This window comes from Salvelinus alpinus, chromosome 3 (assembly GCF_045679555.1).
Source record: "Salvelinus alpinus chromosome 3, SLU_Salpinus.1, whole genome shotgun sequence".
NCBI classification, from domain to species: Eukaryota; Metazoa; Chordata; class Actinopteri; order Salmoniformes; family Salmonidae; genus Salvelinus; species Salvelinus alpinus.
Genome location: NC_092088.1, coordinates 11,106,359 through 11,129,687, shown reverse-complemented (window position 1 = coordinate 11,129,687; position 23,329 = coordinate 11,106,359). Strand labels below are relative to the sequence as shown.

The 23,329-nt window shown below is 44.7% G+C and overlaps 1 protein-coding gene and 1 long non-coding RNA gene across 3 annotated transcripts; one reads left to right on the top strand and one right to left on the bottom strand.

Moving 5' to 3' along the window:
• Nucleotides 1-3,874: 3,874 nt before the first annotated feature.
• On the bottom strand, nt 3,875-11,986 carry LOC139570005 (uncharacterized). Its single transcript, XR_011673991.1, has 2 exons — nt 11,247-11,986; nt 3,875-4,676 (listed from the first exon to the last, which is right to left on the bottom strand). It is a non-coding gene; the product is annotated as an uncharacterized lncRNA (long non-coding RNA).
• A 3,169-nt stretch (nt 11,987-15,155) lies between these two features.
• LOC139570004 (uncharacterized) lies at nt 15,156-19,813 on the top strand. 2 transcript variants are annotated; one of them, XM_071391439.1, is made up of 10 exons: nt 15,156-16,850; nt 16,938-17,114; nt 17,205-17,266; nt 17,349-17,435; nt 17,523-17,564; nt 17,633-17,806; nt 17,886-17,921; nt 18,020-18,574; nt 18,856-18,967; nt 19,062-19,813. In XM_071391439.1, exons 1-7 carry the CDS (start codon nt 16,742-16,744, stop codon nt 17,919-17,921), a joined length of 687 nt encoding a protein of 228 aa, XP_071247540.1. In that variant the 5' UTR covers nt 15,156-16,741; the 3' UTR covers nt 18,020-18,574; nt 18,856-18,967; nt 19,062-19,813. The 2 variants fall into 2 exon arrangements, 1 of the variants encoding a protein (XP_071247540.1); XR_011673990.1 differs by having other exon boundaries at nt 15,156-17,114; nt 17,349-17,806; nt 17,886-18,574; nt 18,644-18,967.
• Nucleotides 19,814-23,329: the final 3,516 nt, after the last annotated feature.

Sequence of the window (23,329 nt, the reverse complement as noted above, 5' to 3'; positions counted from 1 at the left end):
TCGGTCCAGGTGCTGAGTATCGGTACAGGTGCTGAGTGTCGGTACAGGTGCTGAGTACAGGTACAGGTGCTGAGTACAGGTACAGGTGCTGAGTACAGGTACAGGTGCTGAGTGTCGGTACAGGTACAGGTGCTGAGTATCGGTACAGTACAGGTGCTGAGTATCGGTCCAGGTGCTGAGTATCGGTCCAGGTGCTGAGTATAGGTACAGGTGCTGAGTATAGGTACAGGTGCTGAGTATAGGTACAGGTGCTGAGTGTAGGTACAGGTGCTGAGTATAGGTACAGGTGCTGAGTGTAGGTACAGGTACAGGTGCTGAGTATCGGTCCAGGTGCTGAGTGTAGGTACAGGTGCTGAGTATAGGTACAGGTGCTGAGTGTCGGTACAGGTACAGGTGCTGAGTATCGGTCCAGGTGCTGAGTGTCGGTACAGGTGCTGAGTATCGGTCCAGGTGCTGAGTGTCGGTACAGGTGCTGAGTGTCGGTACAGGTCCAGGTGCTGAGTATCGGTCCAGGTGCTGAGTATCGGTACAGGTACAGGTGCTGAGTGTCGGTACAGGTGCTGAGTGTCGGTCCAGGTGCTGAGTGTCGGTAGAGGTGCTGAGTGTCGGTCCAGGTGCTGAGTGTCGGTCCAGGTGCTGAGTATCGGTCCAGGTGCTGAGTATCGGTCCAGGTGCTGAGTATCGGTCCAGGTGCTGAGTATAGGTACAGGTGCTGAGTATAGGTACAGGTGCTGAGTATAGGTACAGGTGCTGAGTATCGGTCCAGGTGCTGAGTATCGGTCCAGGTGCTGAGTATCGGTCCAGGTGCTGAGTATAGGTACAGGTGCTGAGTATCGGTCCAGGTGCTGAGTATCGGTCCAGGTGCTGAGTATCGGTCCAGGTGCTGAGTATCGGTTCAGGTGCTGAGTATCGGTTCAGGTGCTGAGTATAGGTACAGGTGCTGAGTATAGGTACAGGTGCTGAGTGTAGGTACAGGTACAGGTGCTGAGTATCGGTCCAGGTGCTGAGTATAGGTACAGGTGCTGAATATAGGTACAGGTGCTGAGTGTCGGTACAGGTACAGGTGCTGAGTGTCGGTACAGGTGCTGAGTGTAGGTACAGGTACAGGTGCTGAGTATAGGTACAGGTGCTGAGTGTAGGTACAGGTACAGAGTATCGGTCCAGGTTGTGAGTATAGGTACAGGTGCTGAGTATAGGTACAGGTGCTGAGTATAGGTACAGGTGCTGAGTATAGGTACAGGTGCTGAGTATAGGTACAGGTGCTGAGTATAGGTACAGGTGCTGAGTGTAGGTACAGGTGCTGAGTGTAGGTACAGGTGCTGAGTGTCGGTACAGGTACAGGTGCTGAGTGTCGGTACAGGTACAGGTGCTGAGTGTAGGTACAGGTACAGGTGCTGAGTGTAGGTACAGGTACAGGTGCTGAGTGTCGGTACAAGTACAGGTGCTGAGTGTCGGTACAGGTGCTGAGTGTCGGTACAGGTGCTGAGTGTCGGTACAGGTACAGGTGCTGAGTGTCGGTACAGGTGCTGAGTGTCGGTACAGGTGCTGAGTGTCGGTACAGGTGCTGAGTGTCGGTACAGGTACAGGTGCTGAGTGTCGGTACAGGTGCTGAGTGTCGGTACAGGTGCTGAGTGTCGGTACAGGTGCTGAGTGTCGGTACAGGTGCTGAGTGTCGGTACAGGTGCTGAGTGTCGGTACAGGTACAGGTGCTGAGTGTCGGTACAGGTGCTGAGTGTCGGTACAGGTGCTGAGTGTCGGTACAGGTACAGGTGCTGAGTGTCGGTACAGGTGCTGAGTGGGTACAGGTGCTGAGTGTCGGTACAGGTACAGGTGCTGAGTAGGTACAGGTGCTGAGTGTTGGTACTGGTGCCGGTACAGGGTGGAGAGAGTCTGCCGTGAAGGTATTTCTCCTTCTACCACTGTGTGTACTTTAAATACCTCTTCTAATGCTTATTTCTATGGCTGCTATCTATTTTCCCTTGCATTCACTGCTACAATAAAACAATTTAGATGTTTACACTAGGATAATAATCATACATACACTGAGTACACAAAACATTAAGAACACCTGCTCTTTCCATGACATAGACTGACCAGGTGAAACTCAATATGAGGAAAGTTTTCCTAATGTTTGTTATACTAAGTGTATATATCCCCCATGTACATTATCTGCGTTGTTCAGGTAATCTACCCTACACTACAGTGCATCGGACTGGATTACGAGGAAGGAAGAGGATGCGTTTTAAAGACCCTGGTACATTCCAATGAGCTGGAGCTATCAAACATCACATAACGGCCCTGGTACATTCCAATGAGCTGGAGCTGTCAAACATCACATAACGGCCCTGGTACATTCCAATGAGCTGGAGCTATCAAACATCACATAACGGCCCTGGTACATTCCAATGAGCTGGAGCTATCAAACATCACATAACGGCCCTGGTACATTCCAATGAGCTGGAGCTGTCAAACATCACATAACGGCCCTGGTACATTCCAATGAGCTGGAGCTATCAAACATTACATAAAGGCCCTGGTACATTCCAATGAGCTGGAGCTATCAAACATTACATAAAGGCCCTGGTACATTCCAATGAGCTGGAGCTATCAAACATCACATAACGGCCCTGGTAAATTCCAATGAGCTGGAGCTGTCAAACATCACATAACGGCCCTGGTACATTCCAATGAGCTGGAGCTGTCAAAATCACATAACGGCCCTGGTACATTCCAATGAGCTGGAGCTGTCAAACATCACATAACGGCCCTGGTACATTCCAATGAGCTGGAGCTATCAAACATCACATAACGGCCCTGGTACATTCCAATGAGCTGGAGCTATCAAACATCACATAACGGCCCTGGTACATTCCAATGAGCTGGAGCTGTCAAACATCACATAACGGCCCTGGTACATTCCAATGAGCTGGAGCTAACAAACATCACATAACGGCCCTGGTACATTCCAATGAGCTGGAGCTGTCAAACATCACATAACGGCCCTGGTACATTCCAATGAGCTGGAGCTGTCAAACATCACATAACGGCCCTGGTACATTCCAATGAGCTGGAGCTGTCAAACATCACATAACGGCCCTGGTACATTCCAATGAGCTGGAGCTGTCAAACATCACATAACGGCCCTGGTACATTCCAATGAGCTGGAGCTGTCAAACATCACATAACGGCCCTGGTACATTCCAATGAGCTGGAGCTGTCAAACATCACATAACGGCCCTGGTACATTCCAATGAGCTGGAGCTGTCAAACATTACATAACGGCCCTGGTACATTCCAATGAGCTGGAGCTATCGAACATCACATAACGGCCCTGGTACATTCCAATGAGCTGGAGCTGTCAAACATCACATAACGGCCCTGGTACATTCCAATGAGCTGGAGCTGTCAAACATCACATAACGGCCCTGGTACATTCCAATGAGCTGGAGCTGTCAAACATCACATAACGGCCCTGGTACATTCCAATGAGCTGGAGCTGTCAAACATCACATAACGGCCCTGGTACATTCCAATGAGCTGGAGCTGTCAAACATCACATAACGGCCCTGGTACATTCCAATGAGCTGGAGCTGTCAAACATCACATAACGGCCCTGGTACATTCCAATGAGCTGGAGCTATCAAACATCACATAGCTCCTATAGCAGGACTGCTGCCAGGGGGAGGCGTGTTTATGTCTCACTAATGATGACAAGACAAGAGGTGAAATGTTCTTCTACCTCGTTACCGTGGGGTTTTGGACATCTGTCCTTAACATAACCACATACCAACACTAGGTTGGTTAGGTGTTTATCCTAGACCTTTACAGGTGGATTTAAATGTTGGGGAATGTTCATGTTTGGCAGAGGCATGAGAATGTTTGTAAAGATGTATTTATTTATTTTTTACAGGTAACAAGTCAGTTTCTGGAATGGAGATGTAGCCCTTGTGCCAGTGTGTATTCAGCTCGGTTCAGAATGTTGCAGATAGGATTTTCTGTTCTATTCATTATATTTCTATCTGTTCTACATGATACATTCTATATCGTCTCAGTGTGTGTGTAGGGAATATGTTATCAGTATAACCAGTGGCAGACAGACAGCTTAGTGCAAGCAAAACAACCCAGACAGGTGTAGCATTGATCTGCCAACCAGACACAAACACAAAGACGAATAAAGGATCTGAGCTAGGGAAGATGTTTTGATTTGTTAATGTCCCTCAAATGGATTTAGAATATTATAATGATCTAATTCCTTCTCTCTTTCTGGAAGAACAATTTGTCTGAATAACACCGACTTCTAGCAGAAGTGGAATCCAATATCTGTGTTGTTGTGCGAGCTATCCAGTCACAGACGTCTGATTAAGAACCCAGACAAATGGCGTTATTATTTTCTAAAAAAAAAACATCTTCAAAACGGACCACGTAAAATTCAGGACATAAAATAATCTAGTTATTTATCCATTTACAAGTAAAGATTCACAGACATTTCTATCCTTTGTGCAGGGCCCGGAGATTGCTTCTGCGCGGGGCCTCTCCCTGAATGAAAGTAGTCTTCTATATTTAAAGTGTCTTTAGTTCATATAGGCGAAAAGGTTTACAGTCTGTATGGATTTAAAAAGCAGCGCTTGGGTAGGAGCGGGGCATACTTTCTTCAAAACCCGAGAACCAGAGATCACCTGCAACAGAGGAAAAGAGCAAGTGAGAATGAGAACACCAAGAAGACAAAAACATCTGAAAGAAAATAATGGTTTTAGTCACCTGTATTTCCTAGCACTGTGTTATTTCGCAACGTCCCTTCTGGGACAATAAAGATTTATTGATTCAAATGTTCCAGTCACCATGTTATATCACATGGACAGATGAGAGATGGTTAGGAGTGTCTACATGTTCCTAAACGAGATGAAGCAATAGTATGTGCCTACATGACCCGTATCCTAAAGCTACTGTATGTAACGCTATAGAATGCCTCAAAAAGTGATGAGGTAACAGGACTCACTGTTCTTTTCGGTCTAAATGACTCGGAGGATCGCATGAGAACATTTCAATACAATCTCACTGGACACATGCACAGGACAATGAATGATACACACTGTCAAGTACACTGAAAAAAATATAAAAATGCAACAATTTCAAAGATTTCACTGAGTTACAGTTCATTTAAGGAAATCAGATAATTTAAATAAAATCATTAGGCCCAAATCTATGTATTTCACATGACTGGGAATACAGCTATGCATGTTGGTCGAAGATAACTTAAAAAAAAAGGTAAAGGGCGTGGATCAGAAAACCAGTCAGTATCTGGTGTGACCACCATTTTCCTCATACAGCGTGACAGAACTCCTTCACATAGAGTTGATCAGGCTGTTGATTGTGGCCTGTGGAATGTTGTCCCAACTCCTCTTCAATGGCTGTGAAAAGTTGCTGGATATTGGCGGGACCTGGAACACGCTGTCATACACGTCGATCCAGAGCATCCCAAACATGCTCAAATGGGTGACATGTCTGTTGAGTATGCAGGCATACTCACTGGGACATTTTCAGCTTCCAGGAATTGTGTACAGATCCTTGCGACATGGGGCCGTGTATTATCATGCTGAAACATGAGATGATGGTGGCAGATGAATGGCACGACAATGGGCCTCAAGATCTTGTCACGATATCTTTGTGCATTCAAATTGCCATCGATAAAATGCAATTGTGTTCGTTGTCCGTAGCTTATGCCTGCCCATACCATAACTCCACCGTCCCCGCGCTGTCTGCCATCAGCCCGGTACAGTTGAAACCGGGATTAATCCGTGAAGAGCACACTTCTCCAGCGTGCCAGTGGCCATTGAAAGTGAGCATTTGCCCACTGAAGTTGGTTACGACGCCGAACTGCAGTCAGGTCAAGACCCTGGTGAGGACAACGAGCACGCAGATGAGCTTCCCTGAGACAGTTTCTGACAGTTTGTGCTGAAATTCTTCAGTTGTGCAAACCAACAGTTTCATCAGCTGTCCAGTTGGCTGATCTCAGATGATCCCGCAGGTGAAGAAGCTGGATGTGGAGTTCCTGGGCTGGCCTGCCAAATTCTCTAAAATGACGTTGCAAGCGGCTTATGGTGGAGAAATTAACATTCAATTCTCTGACAACAGCTCTGGTGGACATTCCTGCAGTCAACGTGCCAATTGCATGCTCCCTCAAAACTTGAGACATCTATGGCATTGTGTTGTGTGACATAACTGCACATTTTAAAGTGGCCTTTAAGTCCCAAGTACAAGGTGCACCTGTGTAATGATCATGCTGTTTAATCAGCTACTTGATAGTCCATCCACCTGACAGGTGTGGCATATCTTGGCAAAGGAGAAATGCTCAATAACAGGGATGTAAACACATTTTTGCACAACATTTGAGAGAAATAAGCTGTTTGTGCATATGGAACATTTCTGGGATCTTATTTCAGCTCATGAAACATGGGACCAACTAATAGGCCCAATTGGCAAACATTACATATTGGTTGATATTGATCAATACTGTCTGGAATCACTGAACGTACATTGAGAAAAATCTTTGCTTAAAACATCAGCGCTCTTATGTTCTCCACAGCCAATATTTGCACTTGTCATTTGCTGCCAAACATTATCAATAAAGTCAAGCTATTAGTCATAACTGGGGTGCAACAGGTGGCTCGTACAATAGCCACATTGTGCCTTGGTGGTGGCCTGTGTGTGTACTGGCGGAATGAGAAAAACAGTTCACGTTCATAAGTTAAAAGCTTCGGTCAACAATTGCCACTTGTACGGAATCATGTGACAATCACCAGTTCATGGCCTGTATGGGAGTGGTACTTTTAAATTAATGTTTTCCCTGTTCTGGCTGTTCCCTGCAATTCAGTTGAATAGCCCAGAAAGACGACAATAAAGACTTGAATCCATCTCAAAAAGTCCCTTGGCTTATCGTCGCTTTTACTCTAAAATCAATCCCCTATTATACCCACTGAAATAAAGCTGCTACAGGTGACTTAAGGACTACCCAACTCCATCCAATAGAATCAATAGCAGCACTGAGGCCCATTAAGATGCATTGCAGACAGCATCCCAAGGGGGTCTGGACTAAAGCCCATTAAGATGCTTTGCAGGCTGCGTTCCAAGGGGGTCTGAACCTAAGCCTGAACCACCCGCCTGCCACCCTTGTTAGAAGCACTGCTTTAAACTAGTGGGTAAACAAGCCTTTACATGTAGAGTTGTGAAGCTGAATAGGAATGGCCAGACTTATTCATTCAAATCTGCCAAAGGCCACAGGCTCTTTTGACCGTAGCAGCCGGTAGAGTGAGAATATTAATTATGACAGATATTCATGAGCAAAGTGAAGTGTGCAATCAGGGTCTGGGGCATGACGGATTCTGTGAGGTTAGCCAATACTAAATAAAACGACTATCATCATTAGCTAATTCGTTTAATTTACTTAGCCATTGATATGATGTTTCTGTTTAGCTAATTTTCTACCAACGTTTACTTGGTAGTACTTCATTCGTTCTCGATTCGGGAAGGCACCGTTGTCTTGTAAACTTCTCTGTCCAGTTGCAGGTGGTACTCCAAAAAACAGAATATTCAGAAAAATATTAGATCCACTTTTTGCACCGGACAGCTCGCATTTGACAACATATTTGCAGGGCGGCAGGTGGCTAGAGCTTTTGGCCAGTAACTGAAAGGTCGCTGGCTCGAATACCCAAGGCGTTAAGGTGAAACATCTGTCAATGTGCCCTTGAGCAAGGCACGTAACCCTAATTTGCTCCAGGGGTACTGTACTAATATGGCTGACCCTGTAAAACAAGTTGGGGCGGCAGGTAGCCTAGTGGTTAGAGCGTTGGGCCAGTAACCGAAAGGTTGCTAGATCAAATTGCCGAGCTGACAAAGTAAAAATCTGGCGTTCTGCCCCTGAACAAGGTAGTTAACCCACTGTTCCTAGGCCGTCATTGTAAATAAGAATTTGTTCTTAACTGACTTGCCTAGTTAAATAAAGGTAAAATGGAAATATACAGATAAACAGGATCTAAGCTAACATATGGAATTGTTTTAAGATGGTCATACCAAGGATCATTCAGCTATTTGAGTTGGAATTTTAAGACCACTTAAGGTATCAACAAAAATATTGGATGAAACATTGAATTTGGCATAACTGCTATTAGCCAATAGAAACACAATGAATACAATATTCAAGATTCACGACATGGAACAAATAAATAGTCCCCCAAAAAATCTAAAGGAAGTTTGTTCTGAAGTCTGTCTTATATGAGATAAGAAAGATCAGGAAACTATGACAATTGTTTTGTTTACATGTATTTATCCCCTTATTTTTAGGCACTAAACTATCTCCATATATACTTACCTTCATTATTAAAACTAGTGCCAGGGATCTTCAGATGAGTCTCGTGGGCGTCCTAGGACAAAACGGATAACACCATCGTATTCAGACCCCTTGACTTTTTCCACATTTTGTTACATTACAGCCTTATTCTAAAACAACATTTTTTTCATTTATTAATCTAAACAAAATACCCCATAATGATAAAGCGAAAACAGTTTTAGAAATGTTAGCAAATGTATTAAAAATAAAAAACAAATACCTTCTTTACATAAATATTCAGATCCTGCTATGGGACTTGAAATTGAGCTCAGGTGCATTCTGTTTCCATTGATCATCCTTGAGATGTTTCTACAACTTGGAGTGCACCTGTGGTAAATTCAATTGATTGGACATGATTTGGAAAGGCACACACCTGTCTATAGAAGGTCCCACAGTTGACAGTGCATGTCAGAGCAAAAACCAAGTAATGAGGTCAAAGGAATTGGCCGTAGAGCCCCGAGACAGGATTGTTTCGAGACACAGATCTGGGGAAGGGTACCAAAACATGTCTGCAGCATTGAAGATCCCCAAGAACACAGTGGCCTTCATCATTCTTAAATGGAAGAAGTTTAGAACCACCAAGACCTTTCCTAGAGCTGGCCGCTCGGCCAAACTGAGAAATCGGGGGAGAAGGGCCTTGGTCATGGAGGTGACAAAGAACCCGATGGTCTCTCTGACAGAGCTCTAGAGTTCCTCTGTGGAGATGGGAGAACCTTCCAGAAGGACAACCATCTCTGCAGCAGTCCACCAAATCAGGCCTTTATGGTAGAGTGGCCAGACAGAAGCCACTCCTCAGTAAAAGGCACATGACAGCCCACTTGGAGTTTGACAAAAGGCATCTAAAGACTCTCATGAGAAACAAGATTCTCTAGTCTGATGAAACCAAGATTGAACTCTGTGGCCTGAACACAAAGTGTCACGTCTGGAGGAAACCTGGCACCATCCCTACGGTGAAGCATGGTGGTGGCAGCAACATGCTGTGGGAATATTTTTCAGCGGAAGGGACTGGGAGACTTGTCAGGAACGAGACAAAGATGAACGGAGCAAAGTACAGAGACATCCTTGATGAAAACCTGCTCCAGGGCACTCAGGACCTCAGACTGTGGTGAAGGTTCACCTTCCAACAGGACAACGACCCTAAGCACACAGCCAAGACAATGCAGGAGTGGATTCGGGACAAGTCTCTGAATGTCCTGTGGTGGCCCAGTCAGAGCCCGGACTTGAACCCGAGCGAACATCTCTGGAGAGACCTGAAAATAGCTGTGCAGCGATGCTCCCCATCCGACCTGACAGAGCTTGAGAGGATCTGCAGAGAATAACGGGAGGAACTCCCCAAATACAGGTGTGCCAAATTTGTAGCGTCATACCCAAGAAGACTTAAGACTAATCGCTGCCAAAGGCGCTTCAACAAATTACTGAGTAAAGGGTCTGAATACTTATGAAAATGTGATATCAATTTAAAATGAATCCATTTGCACAAATTTCTAAAAAGCTGTTTTTGCTTTGTCATTATGGGGTATGTGTTCAGATTGATGAGGCAAAACAATCTATTTAATACATTTTAGAATAAGGCTGTAATGTAACAAAATGTGGGAAAAGGGGTGTGAATACTTTCCAAATGCACTGCACATCAATTAGATGTGATGTTTCATAGTCCCAAAGACGAGAGAGGAGTGTTGTCATATGGACTGCCTCATAAATAATACCCTTTTGATTTATTCTATTCTAAGGAGTGGCACAACAGAAATGCGTCAGCGTTGAAATGTTGTTTTAGGACTCTGTAGAGTTTTACCCTCTTAACGTCACTGTATTCTATCCCAATTGATCATTAGATGTGGCATATAACCTACTGATGTTTCGTCATTTCTTCAAGGCAAGAGAGCCGAGGGAATGTTGACAGTCTACAGTACATGTTGCCAAAACAGATATTAGCCTTGCTGTTGTATTGAGTGGGAAGATAGCTGCAGGACCAGCCTAAGAAATGGGATTGTGTCAGAGCTGCAACATTAAACTCTTTGGGAGGATATAGTTCCTAACCAGAGGCAAATGAAATGGATTTATTTACAGTCCAAACAACTACAAATGAGGCTTGGCCACTGTTTTGGTGTCAAATGCAGGCTAGTTAGAAATTGAGCAAAAAATAATGAAAATATGTTTACCTTGAGTGGGTGAATCTCATATTTTCATGTAATATGTATTTTATAAAAATGTGCTCACAGAACAGCAGGCTGAATCTAACAATAGAATGAGCCCAAAACTCACCTAGATCAGGGTGAGGCAACTGGCCCAGCCTTTTGAAGGCCCTCAGATTAACCCTGCCCAAAAATAAAGTAATTTATGTATTTAAAAAAAAAAACTCAGTCGGGGTCTCAATTTACTGTTGCGAGTTAGAACAGTAGAAAACACAAAGTGCAATTTAGAAATGTGGATGTGCATCAGCAGTTTCTCTTGTTATGTCAGTCACTGATAGTCGTTCAATTAGCCCATGTATGTGAAGATTTTTTTTAGATTGCTAAATGAGTTTTGCGGCCAGCTATCTAAACTTGTTATCATGGTCGAATTACCTGCTGTGGGGCCTGCATTGATTTTGTTAGTCTCACTCCGATATAATATTAAAAACTGCAAACATTTATCGACAGCCTATGGCAAAATGTGTATTATTGCAGGAAATTCGTTATAAAATTGCAACATTTTCTCAACATCCCATGGCAAAATATGGATGTGGGTACATAGACCCACGAGCAACTGCTGCCCCCAATGAGTTCAGTTTTTTTTGTGGCCCCCACTCCCATCAAAGTTGCCCCCCCCTGACCTAGATAGAGCCACAGGTAATGAGTTGTTATTGTTTTGGATAATCACCTACCAACTGCGTGTCAGAGAAGCCTAACCACTTTTCCATCCACAATGTTCTGGAACACCATTATTCAGAATCCCCAACTCCACCGTTTTCTCTGTAGGCTGGTTGTCAAAACTTCGGTCATATCCTAAATTGTCGTGTCCCGTCAGGCTGCTGCTGTGTTCACACGTAATTCGCGATAGAGTTTGATCAGGAACCGTTCCGTTCACGGATTCCTTTCCATTCCACTTGCACTTCTCCCCAGCTTCCAGAGTTTTAATCTTGCTCTTCGGGAGCTGTTCCGAAAACTTTCTTGCCCAGTGCGCAAAATTGTCCAGGGTGCTTTTATCAAAGTCCTCGGAGTAAACCTTTATGTTGCCCGTGTACCACAAAATCCACCAAGCCAGACTGAGGAAAATGATGAGTGCACCCGTGTAGATTAGGAAATCACCGTAGAAGTGACCGTCCAACTTTAGATCGGCGAAAATACCAACTAAAATAACTGTCAAACCGCCGACGTCAAACGCAATGGCTAGGAAAAATAACGGCGAACAGTTCCCCACGCAGTTGTGAGCCATACCTAAGCTGTATGAGTGATTGAGCTCAAATAACGGCAGGGAAGAGCTGAACTCGTTTTACAGGACGCACATTTCCTCACCGTCCACCTGTGGTGAACACCTGTGCGCGCAGAGAGCCGCCTTCCTGTGACGTCAATGTAAACTGGAGGGTTTTAGGGCCATCCCCATCCTCGGTCTTCCACTCATGGTAATGGGCACAGATCTGAGTCCAGTTTACGAACCCAAATGTAGAGCCTTAATCAATTGGGGGGAGATGTTAGATCAGTGTCTAAGTGTAACCCAAATGACAGGTGGTTGGTCATATGTAAAACAGGAAGGCTTGTCTCGAAACAAACAAATATATACACAAATACGATTCAAAATGTGTTACATAAAGTGCTGCATTCTGGCATTCCCCCACACTCAACCAGGTTATGTCACACTTGTTTTGTTTGATGAACCTGATAATTGGCTCAGAAACTCATGCTAGTTCTGGGGGAGGTGTCCATCTGGCAGTTTCTTTTTTTGTTTTGAGATGATCAGACAGTCTATCCATCACACAGGCTATCCATCACACAGTCTATCCATCACACAGGCTATCCATCACACAGTCTATCCATCACACAGGCTATCCATCACACAGTCTATCCATCACACAGGCTATCCATCACACAGGCTATCCATCACACAGTCTATCCATCACACAGGCTATCCATCACACAGGCTATCCATCACACAGTCTATCCATCACACAGGCTATCCATCACACAGTCTATCCATCACACAGGCTATCCATCACACAGGCTATCCATCACACAGTCTATCCATCACACAGGCTATCCATCACACAGGCTATCTATCACACAAGCTATCCATCACACAGGCTATCCATCACACAGTCTATCCATCACACAGGCTATCCATCACACAGGCTATCCATCACACAGTCTATCCATCACACAGGCTATCCATCACACAGGCTATCCATCACACAGTCTATCCATCACACAGGCTATCCATCACACAGGCTATCCATCACACAGTCTATCCATCACACAGGCTATCCATCACACAGTCTATCCATCACACAGTCTATCCATCACACAGGCTATCCATCACACAGTCTATCCATCACACAGTCTATCCATCACACAGGCTATCCATCACACAGTCTATCCATCACACAGGCTATCCATCACACAGTCTATCCATCACACAGGCTATCCATCACACAGTCTATCCATCACACAGGCTATCCATCACATAGGCTATCCATCACACAGGCTATCCATTACACAGGCTATCCATCACACAGGCTGGGGTGGGATAATCAAAGGTTGAATATGATCCTCGTATTTTAGACGCTATGATTGCTTGTTTTAATTGGTAAGTGCAAGGTTGGCCAGCCCTCATCCTGGAGAATTGGCCTCTGCATAGTCTAGATTTCTAGAATTTGTTCTTAACTGACTTGCCTAATTCAATAAAGGTCAAATTAAAAATAAATGAAAAAAATTATCTGGCGAGAACCATGGAGCAACAAGTTGAGCAGAAACTATAGAGCAGTCTCTCCCAGAACTTGTTCTGTGATACCCATCAACCACACCAGTTTCTGGCCACATCAACTCAAAACTAATCAGTCAGAGCCAGTCCCGCCCAACAATAAACACCTGCTTAAGGCCACTATAAAGTTCTTATAAAAGGGTTTGTTTATAGTGGGACCATAATTAGTCCAACTGATATAAATACAGTTTGTGCTTCTGCTTAGTGTTCCTGAGCTAATGGGAAAGAGTAATTTGTCTGCAGCAATAATCATGCATCATTGTATTTATTTATTTACAGAATTAAAAAATGTAGAGCTGTTGTTTTTCCAATTCGGCTGCTGAGGGCGCCAAACCCCTTTGCAACAGGCCCAAACCCTGCTACAGCGACTCACTCACGCTGACTGTATAACGCCTGAGTGGCAAAGTAAGTAACGCGTGTGTGTGTTATTCAGAGCAAAGCTTGAAGGGGGCCGATAACATCCTTTCCAACTGTGTGTTAGGGACTAAGTGTGTTCACAAAGACTGCGTTCATGAGCCAGCTCATTATGGACTTTGAGGTGAGGCCTGAGTTGAGATTTCTGTCTTTGAACACAGTGCATTGTATTAATGGTAGGAGTTTGAATTACAACAAGTTCACCCCAATCATCACCTCAAAGTGAGGGGGATATCTGATACTATCTCTAGTGTTGGCAGCTGAAATGACATTCTAGTATACCTGTGTGTCACTGGGACATAACCACACACATATAGCCTCTGGACACATACTGTATCTAAACTGTCCACCCAGTTAAGCCCCTGCATTCATATACGGTACACTGCATTGCAGGCTTCTTGCCTGTACAGTATATAATCGCTTATGAAGAGGATTTTCTGTAGACGACCTGGTAGATACCTCCAGTCAGGTTGAACAGGAGAGGGGAGGCGAGGCAAGGTGAGGGAGGCGAGGGGAGATGAGGCTGAGATGAGGTGAGGGGAGGCGAGTGGAGGAGAGGGGAGGCGAGGGGAGGAGAGGCTGAGACGAGGGAAGGTGAGGCTGAGACGAGGGGAGGAGAGACGAGGGGAGGTGAGGGGAGGAGAGACGAGGGGAGGTGAGGGGAGGGGAGGGGAGGAGAGGCTGAGACGAGGGAAGGTGAGGCTGAGACGAGGGGAGGGGAGACGAGAGGAGGTGAGGGGAGGAGAGACGAGGGGAGGTGAGGGGAGGGGAGGAGAGGATGAGACGAGGGAAGGTGAGGCTGAGACGAGGGGAGGGGAGGAGAGACGAGGGGAGGAGAGACGAGGGGAGGTGGGGGGAGGGGAGCCGAGGAGAGGCTGAGACGAGGGAAGGTGAGGCGAGGGGAGGAGAGGCTGAGACGAGGGGAGGGGAGGAGAGACGAGGTGAGGGGAGGAGAGACGAGGGGAGGAGAGATGAGGGGAGGTGAGGGTAAGCGAGGGGAGGGGAGGCAAGGGGAGGGGAGGCGAGGAGAGGCTGAGACGAGGGAAGGTGAGGCGAGGGGAGGAGAGGCTGAGACGAGGGAAGGAGAGGAGAGACGAGGTGAGGGGAGGAGAGACGAGGGGAGGAGAGGCTGAGACGAGGGGAGGGGAGGAGAGACGAGGGGAGGAGAGGGGAGGGGAGGAGAGACGAGGTGAGGGGAGGCGAGGGGAGGGGAGGAGAGGCTGAGATGAGGGAGGGGGGGTGAGAGGGGGCAAGACTGAGATGAGGGGAGGCTTAGACGAGGTGAGGGGAGGAGAGATACGACTGAGATGAGGGGAGGCGAGGGGAGATGAGGCAAGGGAAGGGGAGGGGAGGCAAGACTGAAATGAGGGGAGGGGAGGTGAGGGGAGGCGCGGTTAGGAGAGGAGAGGCGAAGCTGAGATGAAGGGAGGAAAGAAGCTCAAGCCAAGTCAAGACTCACACTCTGGCCTATCATTACTCTGTCCTATCATTACTCTGTCCTATCATTACTCTGTCCTATCATCACTCTGTCCTATCATCACTCTGTCCTATCATTACTCTGTCCTATCATTACTCTGTCCTATCATCACTCTGTCCTATCATTACTCTGTCCTATCATCACTCTGTCCTATCATTACTCTGTCCTATCATTACTCTGTCCTATCATCACTCTGTCCTATCATCACTCTGTCCTATCATCACTCTGTCCTATCATCACTCTGTCCTATCGTTACTCTGTCCTATCATTACTCTGTCCTATCATTACTCTGTCTTATCATTACTGTGACTATTACTGCTGCGACCAGGGCAGGCCCTAGCTGTATGGGGGACCTAAGCTAGATTTGGTTGTGGGCCCCCCCACCATGAGGGAAAATGGTTTAGTGGCCCACCACTTTACAGCAGAGATAAAAATACAGGCTAATATATTGATAAAAGTCACCTTGTCCTAGAGAGATGTATACGGTTATCAAAACGTCACGCCAGGGTGGCCTACATGGAACACAACCCTTATTTTAAATGTAGAGCTGTTGTTTTGTCAAGAAACGGAATAGAGCTAAGCACAGGCAAAATCCTAGAGGAAAACCTGCTTTAGTCTGCCTTCCAACAGACACTGAGACAAATTCACTTTTCAGCAGGACAATAACCTAAAACACAAGTCTAAATAAAAACTGTAGTTGCTTAACAAGACAACATTGAATGTACCCGAGTGGCCTAGTTACAGTTTTGACTAAAATCGTCTTAAAAAACTACGTCAAGACTTTAAAATGGCTGTCTAGCAATGATCAACAACCAATTTGACAGCCTTAAAAACTTTAAAAACAATAATCTGCAAATATTGTACAATCCAGGGGCCTGTTGCACAAAAGTAGAATTAAGACATCCGGGATAAATGACTCAGCTGAGCTCAATGAAGCCAAAACATGTGCGTCCAGGCTTAATTGGTTGCACAAAGACCAAGCCAGGATGAGCAGACACGGATTCATTAAGCCAGGTGAAACCAATCCTGGATAGGTGCGCGCTCACGGCTCACTCAAATAGACCCCGCCACAGATCACAGATTAACTGATTTACCATGGCAACTAGAGCCGCGTACTTTTCCCCGTCGGAAGCACAAATCCTCATGGAGGCATACGAGGAGGTAAAATATATAATTAAGAAGAAAGGCAACACCGCCACAGTGATAAAGCAAAGAGAAAAAGCGTGGCAAAGTATTGCAGACCGCCTGAATGCGTAAGTAGTGCACAATTACACACTCACCGCTCCGCTGAAACATCACAATTACAATTCAAATATTTAATTCACATCTCCAAAAATGCAGTTGTACTGTAATTATGAAACGGTTAAATTTTTAATTGAAATGCACTGCAGATATGAGTGAAATTGTGTAAAGTAACTCCATCACACTGTATAAAGCTATGATAAATTTTTTGAAATTTTTACTGAAAACAAGACAAAAATACCAAGTAATTTTTTGCAGTGTGACTCCATTAAATGTGTGTGTGTGTGTGTGTGTGTGTGTGTGTGTGTAGATTACACATGAACGGGCCAAAACGGACATGGCAGCAGGTCAAAATCAAATACAAGAACATTCTGCAGAATGGTATGGTCCCTGACTAATATTTAACAAAGCACAAGCATATATTGTACCCAGAAGGTGCCTGCTCACACATTGTCTGTACTGTTTTAGCAGTGAAAAAGAATACCCACAGACAAGGCACGGGTGGTGGGTCACCAAAGGCTGACCTTACCCCAGCAGAGGACATGGCCTTGGAGCTAAATAAAGGCAGGCCCGTCTTAGAGGGGATCCCTGGGGGGAAAGAGACGAGCATAGGTTCCTCCCAAGATGCCACCCGCTTCATTCAAGGTATGTCCTTCCATCTCTACATGGGATACAACCACATTCATATTGAATCAATTTGGACTGTCTGACTTTGGTTTACCTATTGCCTTGCAGTGTCTGGCAGCACTGTGTTCCTGTTAGAGCCACCAGCACAAGCACCAGACGATGCTGATCCAGTGAGTACTCCATCAAAGGCATACTGTAGGCCTGGCATGTCTTGTCTACTAGCTTCAATATGAATCCGATTAAATGTGATAGGGTGAAGGCCCCAGTGCAGCAGCAACAGCACATGATGGAGACGATGATGAGGAGGAGACCATCTCTCTGGATTCCAGAAGGCATGAGGTATCATGTTAAGACTGTGAAAGTACTATTTACTCTACAATGGTGAGGAGTCCTCATCAAAATCCAAAAATCTAATTTCTTTTACAGGACCCAGATGCTATACAGTGGGAAAACCAGCCTGGCAACATAGTGCGTATTAATAAAAGGACACCACATCCTGCCAAATTCCAGCTGCGCTAATTGTATTGTGTTCACAGAGCTCACAAGCTATCAGAAAGTTGTATGGCAACCACCTCCGGCGCCAAATAGAACTGGCAGACATAGACATTCAGTACAAGAAGAAAAAGATGGAAAATCTTGCACTGGAGTCCGAAATAAAAAAGAGGACAATTAGGAAACTGGACCTTGAAATAAAAAAACTTGAGAGGGAGGTGAGATATGCCTTCAATGTACACTGTATGCTAACTGTAACACAAATGTATTAATCATTATTTTTCTTTCCTCCCCCAGCTCCAAGAAGATGACACAGCTCAAAATAAAAATTAGGTATATTCTCGTAAAGTCAAGTGAGCCATGACATATGAGCTCTTATTGTGAGCACACAGGACGGTGGCATCTTTCTAAGGTTTTTTTTATTTTCCCAGCAATCAGTACAACCAAGTCATCGTTATAAGGCATCGCCCTCTTTTGCCCACCCCCCCAGCACCAGGTGTGGCCACTAGCCTATATGAAGGCCCAAAATTGTGTGTTCCTTTCTGCTCTGACAATGGCATGCCCATTCGTGCGAGATGTGGTGGATGAAGAAGCACTTGTGCTGAGGAGAGCCTTCAGGTGAGAAAGGGTCTTCAGGGACCGGTTGGACCCACTGGCCTTCCCTGATGACCATCTATATGAAAGATACAGGTTTTCTGCAGATGGCATCAGGTATCTATGCAGACTACTGGGTCCCAGGATTAAGCACCGCACTGCACGGAGCCATGCACTGAGTGTGGAGCAAATGGTTTGTGTGGCCTTGCGCTTTTTTGCTAGTGGAGCCTTCCTGTACTCAGTGGGGGATGCAGAACAGCTGAACAAGGCCACAATTTGCCGCACAATAAGGAGTGTGTGTCTGGCTATCAAAGCATTAGCAGATGTCTTCATCTCCTTCCCTGGCCACAGAAGACTCTGTGACATCAAAGAGGAGTTCTATAGGATTGCAGGTAAGAGGATCTACAAATTACAGGACAACTGTTAACACATAGTAGGATACTCATTACTTTGTGTGACAGGTTTCCCCAATGTCATTGGTGCAGTGGACTGCACACACATAAGGATAAAAGCCCCCTCAGGTGCCCATGAGGCCGATTTTGTGAATAGGAAATCCTTTCACAGCATTAATGTTCAGGTGAACATAACTTTTTGATATTGTCCATTGACGAACACTCTGCATTGCCAGTGATGTGCATTGATTGGTGTAATATTCCTCATCTTATGATTTCAGATGGTCTGCAATGCTGACTGTGTGATCAGCAATGTTGTGGCAAAATGGCCTGGCTCAGTCCATGACTCCAGAATCTTTCGGGCCTCTGAAATCTATCAGTGCCTATCACAAGGTAAGCCACGCAACCCCTATTTATAACCATCATGGCTGTGTCAAGAATATCACTGTGTTTATGAGGTAGTAATGATGAGATTTTGTGTTGACAGGTGAATTCTCTGGTGTGTTGCTGGGAGACAGGGGGTATGGCTGCCAGCCTTTTCTCCTGACACCTTTCACAGACCCCCAGGAAGCACAGCAGGCCTACAACCATGCCCATGCCAGGACCAGGGCCAGAGTTGAAATGACCTTTGGCCTCCTGAAGGCACGCTTTCACTGCCTTCACAAATTAAGGGTCAGCCCTGTTAGGGCATGTGATATTACTGTGGCTTGTGCTGTCCTCCACAATGTGGCCTGCCTGAGGAAGGAGAGGGCCCCCAGAGTGCCACCAGCCATGGACTGGGACAATCCGGCAATCTTCCCTGATGACGACAGTGGTCGGCTGCTGAGGGACCAATATGTGTTGAATTATTTTAGTTAGTATGTGTGCTTTCAATTTTGGTTAAATATGTCCTGCGGTGGCAGAGGAATTTGGGTTTTCTTGGGTTCGTTTTTTGACGAATTTGGCCTCTTATGATGTTTGTGCGGTATACTGTGTGTAATACAAGGCTGCAGGGAGGCTACTGCATCCATTCATTTGTCTGTTCAGTTGATGTGTATGGATTTGTCCTGCATTTATTTTAGTGTGCAGACATGCAGGGTGTGTTATATACAGACCTTTGAATGTGTATGTATCATTTTGTATAATATGCTTGGATTCTGTGCTTTCCATCTTGTAGAGTCACTGTGACTTCAGTTTCGAAAGGAGCTGATGGTTTACCTGCTTTGTTTTGTCCTTATTCAATAAAGGAACATAATGTTACACATTGTGTTTTTATATTCATATGGAATGTGTATTTGTTTATATGACAGAGTACTAGGGCCACACTGAAGAAAAAGGATAAAGTCATAAATTTATGAGGCTGGTTCTTTCTGCAGAAAAGCTACATATTGTTTTTACAGTTTTGATACTTATGACAATGTGATACTTAATATTCTGGCACATCAGCATGTCTTTGTTTATGAAACCATACTGAAGTACAATTTCACGAAATGCCCCACATCTGTCATTTTAACAACTGTCCTCCTTTAAAACAACTGGTTACAATATTATGACTTGTGTTTTTTTCCCCTCTGTGGCCCTAATATTCTATCATTTTATATATAGCCTTATAGTCTATGGGAAACTGTAAATTATCTAATGATAGCAACATCATCTAAAAATCATTTTTTATCCAAAATCATTGAAATTAATGATCACAAACGTTTAAATAATAACAGTGGGTCTAGTTATATGTGATAACAATGTATAGTGAGCAGTGAAATAACTATTGGTTTCCATTTGTGGTGACTGCTGACTGACATTAGGGATGAGATTAAATAGATCCTGGAATTTAGCCTGGTCTGGAGCAGGCTAGCTCCACAGAATAAATCTCCATGGTAATTTATACCATAACATATCCTCCTGCCCCCTATCCATCTTTAGTGCAACCGGATTACGGATCAATTGAGCCAGGATCACCAAGATATCCTGGCTTAATCCCTTATCCTAGTTTTGTGCAACAGGCCCCAGGTGTGCAAATCTCTTAGAGATTTACTCAGACTCATAGCGGTAATCCCTGCCAAATGGGATTCTAACTTGTATTGACTCAGGGGGTTGAATACTTATGTAGTCAAGATATATTAGTGTTTTATTTTTCATATATATATTTTTTTACTAATGTTTGAAATTTTCTTCCACGTTAGAGTATTTTGTGTAGATCGTTGACAAAAAATGAAAATGAAATCCAAATTCATTCCAATTTGTAACACAACAGAATGTTGAGAAACAACATGTTTCCTCATGGTTCTCTTTAAAGTCATGTTCTCAGAACATGAAGGAATCTTTCTTTAAAAAACACAAGAAAACATGAGTAACCTTCAAAGAACGTTCGTTCTCAGTGTCAACAAAGAGTGTTCAGGTGTGTTGGCCTCGCCCACTAATTGGCCAACACCTGATCTTAATGAGTGCTTGTTTCCTTTGAAATGGAGTCTGTTTTGAATAGACTAAAATGATCAGCTTTGTATGAGTTAAAAAACATGGCACACTAGCTGTATCCTGGTGGCACAGTGGACTAATTCCATGGATAGAGAACAGAAGATCATAGGTTTGCATGTCACTGATGCCATGCCACAATAAATAAATACGTGTTTGCCTGATTGATAATGCCTGAGCAAATGAATGTCCATATGTTCTATGCTTGGACTTCTAAACAACCAAAACTAAGCTAGCAGTGTTGTTAGAAGTCTTATTGAAACATTCAGGGAAAGTAAAAAAAAAAAACTCCAAATAACCTAGAATTGTTGTTCTCGGAACGTTAATAAAACGTCACAGGAAAATGTTCAGGGTCTCATAGTAAAACATTCTCAGAACCTCCCTACAACCTAAAGATTTTTGTTTCCAGAACAGACAAAATGTTAAATTCCGTTCTCAGAACGTAAAAAACCCGTCCCAAATTTGTTTTGGTTTCACCGGTCGGGAAACGTGTGGCTTCGTTCCCAGAACCAATGGGAAACCAAAAATGCTCCCACAACTTCCAAGGAACATTATGTGCCAGCTGGGATAGCGCCGTCTGTATATTTTTGAGTGGTGTTATTGTTTCAACTGCTGATTGGTCCTTTAACATTCTCCTATGGAGTGCTGTCCATTCCAACGCCATAGATTTTAGATTTTAGTTATCGACGATCCAGCAGCAGTCCGGCACCATTTTAGAATAATAGTTGGGTATATTATTTCATTGCATATAGTATGAAATCAAACCAAAGTACTTTGGCACAGAAACATTTGTCTTGCAAAGCTCCACTTAGGATCAATCTGAGTGAGAGAGTTCAGAGTTCAACCTTCTTTTCTCTTTGAGCAACTTCTAGAGTGATAAATAGAGACCTTATTAAATAATTGAGCCTAGGAAGGTAATTGAAGACATTGATAAATAATATCCAGGTGTTTGTTCTCATTACAGCCGTCCTAGGACACTTCCAGAGTTATAGGTCAATGAGTAAAGTTGTCAAGAGATGTAAAAACTGAAGAAATGATCTCACTTCTCTGTCCTGTCTCTCTCATCAGGGCTGTATGAAGCTTGGATGCGCCGGTGGTTTGGCCGCACTACGTTTCAGTAGGATGTCAGATCTTGGCGCGTTAGAAGTCGGGGATGTTTCCGGGGAGGCTAACATTTACCGGCCCCTGATTTCCCAGAGGGTCAGCAGTCTCGACATGCATGAATGTCCCAAGCATTTAAGCAGGCAGACCACACCCCCCTTAAAAGTGTGTGTGTACTGTCTGTGTGTATTGTGTTTGCACTGTGTGTGTGTGTGTGTGTGTGTGTGTGTGTGTGTGTGTGTGTGTGTGTGTGTGTGTGTGTGTGTGTGTGTGTGTGTGTGTGTGTGTGTGTGTGTGTGTGTGTGTGTGTGTGTGTGTGTGTGTGTGTGTAGACCAATCATAGACTCCACCACTCCCCCCTCACTTTTCCCTTCTTTTATTCAGTGCAGTTCATTTCTGTCACCGGTTAGAAGTGCAGAGAGATTTGATAACTTTCTCAAGTTACTCTTAGATGTTACTCAAAACTGAAAGCACGTACAGTAAGGCAATCAAACAAGCAAAGTGTCAGTATAGAGACAAAGTGGAGTCGCAATTCAACGGCTCAAACAAGAGACGTATGTGGCAGCGTCTACAGACAATCACAGATTGCAAAAAGAAAACCAGCCTCGTCGCGGACATCGACATCTTGCTCCCAAACAAATTAAATCATTTCTTTGAGTGCTTTGAGGACAATACAGTGCCACTGACATGGCCTGCTACCAAAGACTGTGGGCTCTCCTTCTCCATTGCCGAAGTGAGTAAAACATTTAAACGTGTTAACCCTTGCAAGGCTACCGGCCCAGACGGCATCTCTAGCCGCGTCCTCAGAGCATGCGCAGAGCATGGCTGGTGTGTTTACGGACATATTTAATCAATCCCTATCACAGTCTGCTGTCCCCACATGCTTCAAGATGGCCACCATTGTTCCTGTTCCCAAGAAAGCTAAGGTAACTGAGCTAAATGACTTCCGCTACGTTGCACTCACTTCTGTCCTCATGAAGTGCTTTGAGAGACTAGTCAAGGATCATATCACCTCCACCCTACCTGACACCCTAGACCCGCCCCAATAGGTCCACAGACGATGCAATCGCCATCGCACGGCACACTGCCCTAACCCATCTGGACGATAGGAATACCTATGTAAGAATGCTCTTCATTGACTACAGCTCAGCATTCAACACCATAGTACCCTCCAAACTTGTCATTAAGCTTGAGACCCTGGGT